Source organism: Oncorhynchus nerka, linkage group LG18, assembly GCF_034236695.1.
Source record: "Oncorhynchus nerka isolate Pitt River linkage group LG18, Oner_Uvic_2.0, whole genome shotgun sequence".
In the NCBI taxonomy this organism is placed as follows: Eukaryota; Metazoa; Chordata; class Actinopteri; order Salmoniformes; family Salmonidae; genus Oncorhynchus; species Oncorhynchus nerka.
The window spans coordinates 1982616-1993243 of record NC_088413.1 but is presented as its reverse complement, the minus strand read 5'-3'; the positions used below and the strand labels follow the sequence as shown (position 1 = coordinate 1993243).

At 47.7% G+C, this 10628-nt stretch overlaps 1 protein-coding gene across 1 annotated transcript in view; it reads left to right on the top strand.

Annotated features, from left to right (window-relative positions):
• Positions 1-10628, top strand: part of tbc1d1 (TBC1 (tre-2/USP6, BUB2, cdc16) domain family, member 1) — a 158809-nt gene that overhangs the window by 95118 nt on the left and 53063 nt on the right. Inside the window, 1 exon segment of the mRNA XM_065003418.1 lies at positions 6974-7159. Coding sequence (XP_064859490.1) covers positions 6974-7159 — 186 coding nt within the window.

Genomic DNA, 10628 nt, shown 5'->3' with positions numbered 1-10628 from the left:
TACTGTCTAGTTGTAATACCATACCTGTAACTACCTGTATTTACTGTCTAGTTGTAATACCATACCTGTTACTACCTGTATTTACTGTCTAGTTGTAATACCATACCTGTAACTACCTGTTACTACCTGTATTTACTGTCTAGTTGTAATACCATACCTGTAACTACCTGTATTTACTGTCTAGTTGTAATACCATACCTGTTACTACCTGTTACTACCTGTATTTACTGTCTAGTTGTAATACCATACCTGTAACTACCTGTAACTACCTGTATTTACTGTCTAGTTGTAATACCATACCTGTTACTACCTGTATTTACTGTCTAGTTGTAATACCATACCTGTTACTACCTGTATTTACTGTCTAGTTGTAATACCATACCTGTAACTACCTGTTACTACCTGTATTTACTGTCTAGTTGTAATACCATACCTGTAACTACCTGTATTTACTGTCTAGTTGTAATACCATACCTGTAACTACCTGTATTTACTGTCTAGTTGTAATTGTCCGTAAATGTTGAATTTGTAGGAAGTGGGTATTCATTTAGTTTAGGCATAGTGGTCCAACCTAATGGAATGTTAGGTTTAGGAAGGGAGGGTTAGGTTTAGGGTTAGGAAGGGAGGGTTAGGTTTAGGAAGGGAGGGTTAGGTATAGGGTTAGGAAGGGAGGGTTAGGTTTAGGAAGGGAGGGTTAGGTTTAGGGTTAGGAAGGGAGGGTTAGGGTTAGGAAGGGAAGGTTAGGTTTAGGGTTAGGAAGGGAGGGTTAGGTATAGGGTTAGGAAGGGAGGGTTAGGTTTAGGAAGGGAGGGTTAGGTTTAGGGTTAGGAAGGGAGGGTTAGGTTTAGGGTTAGGAAGGGAGGGTTAGGTATAGGAAGGGAGGGTTAGGTATAGGAAGGGAGGGTTAGGTATAGGAAGGGAGGGTTAGGTATAGGAAGGGAGGGTTAGGTTTAGGAAGGGAGGGTTAGGTTTAGGAAGGGAGGGTTAGGTATAGGAAGGGAGGGTTAGGTTTAGGAAGGGAGGGTTAGGTTTAGGAAGGGAGGGTTAGGTTTAGGAAGGGAGGGTTAGGGTTAGGAAGGGAGGGTTAGGTATAGGAAGGGAGGGTTAGGTTTAGGAAGGGAGGGTTAGGTTTAGGAAGGGAGGGTTAGGTTAGGGTTAGGAAGGGAGGGTTAGGAAGGGAGGGTTAGGTATAGGAAGGGAGGGTTAGGTTAGGAAGGGAGGGTTAGGTTTAGGAAGGGAGGGTTAGGTTTAGGAAGGGAGGGTTAGGTTTAGGGTTAGGAAGGGAGGGTCAGGTTTAGGAAGGGAAGGTTAGGTATAGGTTTAGGAAGGGAGGGTTAGGTATAGGAAGGGAGGGGGTATAGGAAGGGAGGGTTAGGTATAGGAAGGAGGGTTAGGTTTAGGAAGGAGGGTTAGGTTTTTAGGAAGGGAGGGTCAGGTTTAGGAAGGGAGGGTCAGGTTAGGAAGGGAGGGTTAGGTTTAGGAAGGGAGGGTTAGGTATAGGAAGGGAGGGTTAGGTATAGGGTTAGGAAGGGAAGGTTAGGTTTAGGAAGGGAGGGTTAGGTTTAGGAAGGGAGGGTCAGGTTTAGGAAGGGAGGGTTAGGGTTAGGAAGGGAGGGTTAGGTATAGGGTTAGGTTTAGGGTTAGGAAGGGAGGGTCAGGTTTAGGAAGGGAGGGTTAGGTATAGGTTTAGGAAGGGAGGGTTAGGTATAGGAAGGGAGGGTTAGGTTTAGGGTTAGGAAGGGAGGGTTAGGTATAGGAAGGGAGGGTTAGGTATAGGAAGGGAGGGTTAGGTTTAGGAAGGGAGGGTTAGGTTTAGGAAGGGAGGGTTAGGTTTAGGGTTAGGAAGGGAGGGTTAGGTTTAGGAAGGGAGGGTTAGGTATAGGGTTAGGAAGGGAGGGTTAGGTTTAGGAAGGGAGGGTTAGGTTTAGGGTTAGGAAGGGAGGGTTAGGAAGGGAAGGTTAGGTTTAGGGTTAGGAAGGGAGGGTTAGGTATAGGGTTAGGAAGGGAGGGTTAGGTTTAGGAAGGGAGGGTTAGGTTTAGGGTTAGGAAGGGAGGGTTAGGTTTAGGGTTAGGAAGGGAGGGTTAGGTTTAGGGTTAGGAAGGGAGGGTTAGGTTAGGGAAGGGAGGGTTAGGTATAGGAAGGGAGGGTTAGGTTTAGGAAGGGAGGGTTAGGTTTAGGTTTAGGAAGGGAGGGTTAGGTATAGGGTTAGGAAGGGAGGGTTTAGGGTTAGGAAGGGTTAGGGGAAGGGAGGGTTAGGAAGGGAGGGTTAGGTATAGGAAGGGAGGGTTAGGTTTAGGAAGGGAGGGTTAGGTTTAGGTTTAGGGAGGGTTAGGTATAGGATTGGAGGGTTAGGTATAGGATTGGAGGGTTAGGTATAGGAAGGGAGGGTTAGGTTTAGGAAGGGAGGGTTAGGTTTAGGAAGGGAGGGTTAGGTTTAGGGTTAGGAAGGGAGGGTCAGGTATAGGTTTAGGAAGGGAGGGTTAGGTATAGGAAGGGAGGGTTAGGTATAGGAAGCGAGGGTTAGGTTTAGGAAGGGAGGGTTAGGTTTAGGAAGGGAGGGTCAGGTTTAGGAAGGGAGGGTCAGGTTTAGGAAGGGAGGGTCAGGTTTAGGAAGGGAGGGTTAGGTATAGGGTTAGGAAGGGAAGGAAGGGTTAGGTTTAGGAAGGAGGGTTAGGTTTAGGAAGGGAGGGTTAGGTTTAGGAAGGGAGGGTTAGGTTTAGGAAGGGAGGGTTAGGTTTAGGAAGGGAGGGTTAGGGTTAGGAAGGGAGGGTTAGGTATAGGGTTAGGAAGGGAGGGTTAGGTTTAGGAAGTTAGGGTTAGGTATAGGGTTAGGAAGGGAGGTTAGGTTTAGGAAGGGAGGGTTAGGTTTAGGAAGGGAGGGTTAGGTTTAGGAAGGGAGGGTTAGGTATAGGAAGGAAGGGAGGGTTAGGTATAGGAAGGGAGGGTTAGGTATAGGAAGGGAGGGTTAGGTTTAGGAAGGGAGGGTTAGGTTTAGGTTTAGGAAGGGAGGGTTAGGTTTAGGTTTAGGAAGGGAGGGTTAGGTTTAGGGTTAGGAAGGGAGGGTCAGGTTTAGGGTTAGGAAGGGAGGGTCAGGTTTAGGAAGGAGGGTTAGGTATAGGTTTAGTTAGGAAGGGAGGGTTAGGTATAGGAAGGGAGGGTTAGGTTTAGGGTTAGGAAGGGAGGGTTAGGTATAGGAAGGGAGGGTTAGGTATAGGAAGGGAGGGTTAGGTTTAGGAAGGGAGGGTTAGGTTTAGGAAGGGAGGGTTAGGTTTAGGGTTAGGAAGGGAGGGTCAGGTTTAGGAAGGGAGGGTTAGGTATAGGTTTAGGAAGGGAGGGTTAGGTATAGGAAGGGAGGGTTAGGTATAGGAAGCGAGGGTTAGGTTTAGGAAGGGAGGGTCAGGTTTAGGAAGGGAGGGTTAGGTATAGGAAGGGAGGGTTAGGTATAGGAAGGGAGGGTTAGGTATAGGGTTAGGAAGGGAGGGTTAGGTTTAGGAAGGGAGGGTTAGGTTTAGGAAGGGAGGGTCAGGAAGGGAGGGTTAGGTATAGGGTTAGGAAGGGAGGGTTAGGTTTAGGAAGTTAGGGTTAGGTATAGGGTTAGGAAGGGAGGGTTAGGTTTTGGAAGGGAGGGTTAGGTATAGGAAGGGAGGGTTAGGTTTTGGAAGGGAGGGTTAGGTTTTGGAAGGGAGGGTTAGGTTTAGGAAGGGAGGGTTAGGTTTAGGAAAGGGTTAGGTTTAGGTTAGGTTTAGGAAGGGAGGGTTAGGTTTAGGAAGGGAGGGTTAGGTTTAGGAAGGGAGGGTTAGGTTTAGGAAGGGAGGGTTAGGTTTAGGAAGGGAGGGTTAGGTTTAGGAAGGGAGGGTCAGGTTTTGGAAGGGAGGGTCAGGTTTTGGAAGGGAGGGTTAGGTTTTGGAAGGGAGGGTTAGCATGGAAGAACCTGATAGTCAATGAGTGAATCTAAACTGTGTGTGTGTGTGTGTGTGTGTGTGTGGTTGTGTTGAAAGGCATGTTGAAACTAGCACAGTCACTAAAACAAACACAACCAAACTTCTTAAGAAACTGACGCACTCGGCCACTGTGGCATCGTCCACCCACCCCTCCTCTGCAAACACCCTGGCTCTACCAGAGCCAACGCCCTGCACACACACACACACACACACACACACACACACACACACACACACACACACACACAGACACACACACACACAGACACACACACAGACACACACACACGCAGACACAGACACGCGCACACACACACACGCAGACACACAGACACACACACACACACACACACACACACACACACACGCAGACACACACATAGACACAGACAGACACACGCAGACACAGACACACACACACGCAGACACAGACACAGACACACACACACACACACACACACACAGAGGTGAGACTGGGAGGGGGGGTCTAGTCTGATCTCAGTGGACGTTACCTGTATCTAGAGGTGAGACTGGGAGGGGGGTCTAGTCTGATCTCAGTGGATGTTACCTGTATCTAGAGGTGAGACTGGGAGGGGGTCTATCCTGATCTCAGTGGATGTTACCTGTATCTAGAGGTGAGGCGGGGGGGGGGGTCTAGTCTGATCTCAGTGGATGTTACCTGTATCTAGAGGTGAGACTGGGAGGGGGGGGTCTAGTCTGATCTCAGTGGATGTTACCTGTATCTAGAGGTGAGACTGGGAGGGGGCGTCTTGTCTGATCTCAGTGGATGTTACCTGTATCTAGAGGTGAGACTGGGGGAGGGGGTCTAGTCTGATCTCAGTGGATGTTACCTGTATCTAGAGGTGAGACTGGGGGGGTCTAGTCTGATCTCAGTGGATGTTACCTGTATCTAGAGGTGAGACTGGGAGGGGGGTCTAGTCTGATCTCAGTGGATGTTACCTGTATCTAGAGGTGAGACTGGGAGGGGGGAGTCTAGTCTGATCTCAGTGGATGTTACCTGTATCTAGAGGTGAGACTGGGAGGGGGGGTCTAGTCTGATCTCAGTGGATGTTACCTGTATCTAGAGGTGAGACTGAGGGGGGGTCTAGTCTGATCTCAGTGGATGTTACCTGTATCTAGAGGTGAGACTGGGGGGGGGGTCAGTCTGATCTCAGTGGATGTTACCTGTATCTAGAGGTGAGACTGAGGGGGGGAGGGGGTCTAGTCTGATCTCAGTGGATGTTACCTGTATCTAGAGGTGAGACTGAGGGGGGGTCTAGTCTGATCTCAGTGGATGTTACCTGTATCTAGAGGTGAGACTGGTGGGGGGGTCTAGTCTGATCTCAGTGGATGTTACCTGTATCTAGAGGTGAGACTGGGAGGGGGGGTCTAGTCTGATCTCAGTGGATGTTACCTGTATCTAGAGGTGAGACTGAGGGGGGGTCTAGTCTGATCTCAGTGGATGTTACCTGTATCTAGAGGTGAGACTGGAGGGGGGTCCAGTCTGATCTCAGTGGATGTTACCTGTATCTAGAGGTGAGACTGAGGGGGGGTCCAGTCTGATCTCAGTGGATGTTACCTGTATCTAGAGGTGAGACTGAGGGGGGGTCTAGTCTGATCTCAGTGGATGTTACCTGTATCTAGAGGTGAGACTGGTGGGGGGGTCCAGTCTGATCTCAGTGGATGTTACCTGTATCTAGAGGTGAGACTGGGGGGGGTCCAGTCTGATCTCAGTGGATGTTACCTGTATCTAGAGGTGAGACTGGTGGGGGGGTCCAGTCTGATCTCAGTGGATGTTACCTGTATCTAGAGGTGAGACTGAGGGGGGGTCCAGTCTGATCTCAGTGGATGTTACCTGTATCTAGAGGTGAGACTGAGGGGGGTCTAGTCTGATCTCAGTGGATGTTACCTGTATCTAGAGGTGAGACTGGGGGGGTCAGTCTGATCTCAGTGGATGTTACCTGTATCTAGAGGTGAGACTGAGGGGGGTCTAGTCTGATCTCAGTGGATGTTACCTGTATCTAGAGGTGAGACTGGTGGGGGGGGGGGGTCCAGTCTGATCTCAGTGGATGTTACCTGTATCTAGAGGTGAGACTGAGGGGGGGGGTCTAGTCTGATCTCAGTGGATGTTACCTGTATCTAGAGGTGAGACTGGGGGGTCCAGTCTGATCTCAGTGGATGTTACCTGTATCTAGAGGTGAGACTGGGGGGGTCCAGTCTGATCTCAGTGGATGTTACCTGTATCTAGAGGTGAGACTGAGGGGGGGGTCCAGTCTGATCTCAGTGGATGTTACCTGTATCTAGAGGTGAGACTGAGGGGGGGTCTAGTCTGATCTCAGTGGATGTTACCTGTATCTAGAGGTGAGACTGGGGGGGGTCCAGTCTGATCTCAGTGGATGTTACCTGTATCTAGAGGTGAGACTGGGGGGGGTCTAGTCTGATCTCAGTGGATGTTCTTGGACTCGGGGCTGGGGGCCAGAGAATTGGGTCTATAGTAGCATCGATGGACACTAATGAATTATCTGATCTCTCCCCCATCTCTCCCTCTGTCTCCCTGCCTCTCTCACCCCTCCCTCCCTCTGTCTCCCTCCCTCCCTCTGTCTCCTCCCTCCCTCCCTTCCTCCTCCCTCCCTCCCCTCTCCCTCCCTCCCTCTCTCTCTCTCCTCCCTCCCTCCCTCTCTCTCTCCTCCCTCCCTCCCTCCCCCTCTCTCTCCCTCCTCCCTCCCTCCCTCCCTCCCCCTCTCTCTCCTCCCTCCCTCCCTCCCTCTGTCTCCCTCCCTCTCTCCCTCCCTCTCTCTCTCCTCCTCCCTCCCTCTGTCTCCCTCCTCTCTCCCTCCCTCCCTCTCTCCCTCTCCCTCCCTCCCCCTCCCTCTCTCTCTCCTCCCTCCCTCCCTCTGTCTCCCTCCCTCCCTCCCTCCTCTCTCTCTCTCCTCCCTCCCTCTCTCCCTCCCTCTCTCTCTCCTCCCTCCCTCCCTCCCTCTCTCTCTCCTCCCTCCCTCCCTCTGTCTCCCTCCCTGTCTCCCCATCTCAGACAGGGGTGACTGCTCCTTAGACGGCAGGGGAGTGTCTGTGTGCGGGGTTGGAGACGGATCACTGGGCGTGGTTCCGGAGGAGAGGAAGAAACGTGGCCGAGCAGAACTGAGACAGCTGTGGAGGAAGGCCATCCTGCAACAGACATTGCTGCTGAGGATGGAGAGAGAGAACAACAAGATACAGGGTAACAGAATGGAGAGAACAACAAGATACAGGGTAACAGAATGGAGAGAGAACAACAAGATACAGGGTAACAGAATGGAGAGAGAGAACAACAAGATACAGGGTAACAGAATGGAGAGAGAACAACAAGACAAGATAACAGGGTAACAGAATGGAGAGAGAGAACAACAAGATACAGGGTAACAGAATGGAGAGAACAACAAGATACAGGGTAACAGAATGGAGAGAGAGAACAACAAGATACAGGGTAACAGAATGGAGAGAGAGAGAACAACAAGATACAGGGTAACAGAATGGAGAGAGAACAACAAGATACAGGGTAACAGAATGGAGAGAGAGAGAACAACAAGATACAGGGTAACAGAATGGAGAGAACAACAAGATACAGGGTAACAGAATGGAGAGAGAGAACAACAAGATACAGGGTAACAGAATGGAGAGAGAGAACAACAAGATACAGGGTAACAGAATGGAGAGAGAACAACAAGATACAGGGTAACAGAATGGAGAGAGAGAACAACAAGATACAGGGTAACAGAATGGAGAGAGAACAACAAGATACAGGGTAACAGAATGGAGAGAACAACAAGATACAGGGTAACAGAATGGAGAGAGGGAACAACAAGATACAGGGTAACAGAATGGAGAGAACAACAAGATACAGGGTAACAGAATGGAGAGAACAACAAGATACAGGGTAACAGAATGGAGAGAGAACAACAAGATACAGGGTAACAGAATGAGAGAGAACAACAAGATACAGGGTAACAGAATGGAGAGAGAACAACAAGATACAGGGTAACAGAATGGAGAGAACAACAAGATACAGGGTAACAGAATGGAGAGAGAACAACAAGATACAGGGTAACAGAATGAGAGAGAGAACAACAAGATACAGGGTAACAGAATGGAGAGAGAAGAACAACAAGATACAGGGTAACAGAATGGAGAGAGAACAACAAGATACAGGGTAACAGAATGGAGAGAGAACAACAAGATACAGGGTAACAGAATGGAGAGAGAGAACAACAAGATACAGGGTAACAGAATGGGAGAGAGAACAACAAGATACAGGGTAACAGAATGAGAGAGAACAACAAGATACAGGGTAACAGAATGGAGAGAGAGAACAACAAGATACAGGGTAACAGAATGGAGAGAGAGAACAACAAGATACAGGGTAACAGAATGGAGAGACAACAAGAACAACAAGATACAGGGTAACAGAATGGAGAGAACAACAAGATACAGGGTAACAGAATGGAGAGAACAACAAGATACAGGGTAACAGAATGGAGAGAACAACAAGATACAGGGTAACAGAATGGAGAGAGAGAACAACAAGATACAGGGTAACAGAATGGAGAGAGAGAACAACAAGATACAGGGTAACAGAATACAGGGAGAATGGAGAGAACAACAAGATACAGGGTAACAGAATGGGAGAGAGAACAACAAGATACAGGGTAACAGAATGGAGAGAGAGAACAACAAGATACAGGGTAACAGAATGGAGAGAGAACAACAAGATACAGGGTAACAGAATGGAGAGAGAACAACAAGATACAGGGTAACAGAATGGAGAGAGAGAACAACAAGATACAGGGTAACAGAATGGAGAGAGAACAACAAGATACAGGGTAACAGAATGGAGAGAACAACAAGATACAGGGTAACAGAATGGAGAGAGAGAACAACAAGATACAGGGTAACAGAATGGAGAGAGAGAGAACAACAAGATACAGGGTAACAGAATGGAGAGAGAGAGAACAACAAGATACAGGGTAACAGAATGGAGAGAGAGAACAACAAGATACAGGGTAACAGAATGGAGAGAACAACAAGATACAGGGTAACAGAATGGAGAGAACAACAAGATACAGGGTAACAGAATGGAGAGAACAACAAGATACAGGGTAACAGAATACAGGGTAACAGAAGAGAGAACAACAAGATACAGGGTAACAGAATGGAGAGAGAACAACAAGATACAGGGTAACAGAATGGAGAGAGAACAACAAGATACAGGGTAACAGAATGGGAGAGAGAGAACAACAAGATACAGGGTAACAGAATGGAGAAGAGAGAACAACAAGATACAGGGTAACAGAATGAGAGAGAACAACAAGATACAGGGTAACAGAATGGAGAGAGAACAACAAGATACAGGGTAACAGAATGGAGAGAGAACAACAAGATACAGGGTAACAGAATGGAGAGAACAACAAGATACAGGGTAACAGAATGAGAGAGAACAACAAGATACAGGGTAACAGAATGGAGAGAACAACAAGATACAGGGTAACAGAATGGAGAGAGAACAACAAGATACAGGGTAACAGAATGGAGAATGGAGAGAACAACAAGATACAGGGTAACAGAATGGAGAGAAGAACAACAAGATACAGGGTAACAGAATGGAGAGAACAACAAGATACAGGGTAACAGAATGGAGAGAGAACAACAAGATACAGGGTAACAGAATGGAGAGAGAGAACAACAAGATACAGGGTAACAGAATGGAGAGAGAGAACAACAAGATACAGGGTAACAGAATGGAGAGAGAACAACAAGATACAGGGTAACAGAATGGAGAGAGAGAACAACAAGATACAGGGTAACAGAATGGAGAGAACAACAAGATACAGGGTAACAGAATGGAGAGAACAACAAGATACAGGGTAACAGAATGGAGAGAGAACAACAAGATACAGGGTAACAGAATGGAGAGAGAGAACAACAAGATACAGGGTAACAGAATGGAGAGAGAGAACAACAAGATACAGGGTAACAGAATGGAGAGAGAACAACAAGATACAGGGTAACAGAATGGAGAGAGAGAACAACAAGATACAGGGTAACAGAATGGAGAGAGAGAACAACAAGATACAGGGTAACAGAATGGAGAGAACAACAAGATACAGGGTAACAGAATGGAGAGAGAGAGAACAACAAGATACAGGGTAACAGAATAACAGAGAGAGAACAACAAGATACAGGGTAACAGAATGGAGAGAGAACAACAAGATACAGGGTAACAGAATGAGAGAGAACAACAAGATACAGGGTAACAGAATGGAGAGAGAACAACAAGATACAGGGTAACAGAATGGAGAGAGAACAACAAGATACAGGGTAACAGAATGGAGAGAGAACAACAAGATACAGGGTAACAGAATGGAGAGAGAGAACAACAAGATACAGGGTAACAGAATGGAGAGAGAACAACAAGATACAGGGTAACAGAATGGAGAGAGAACAACAAGAGAACAACAAGATACAGGGTAACAGAATGGAGAGAGAACAACAAGATACAGGGTAACAGAATGGAGAGAGAGAACAACAAGATACAGGGTAACAGAATGGAGAGAGAGAACAACAAGATACAGGGTAACAGAATGGAGAGAGAGAACAACAAGATACAGGGTAACAGAATGGAGAGAGAGAACAACAAGATACAGGGTAACAGA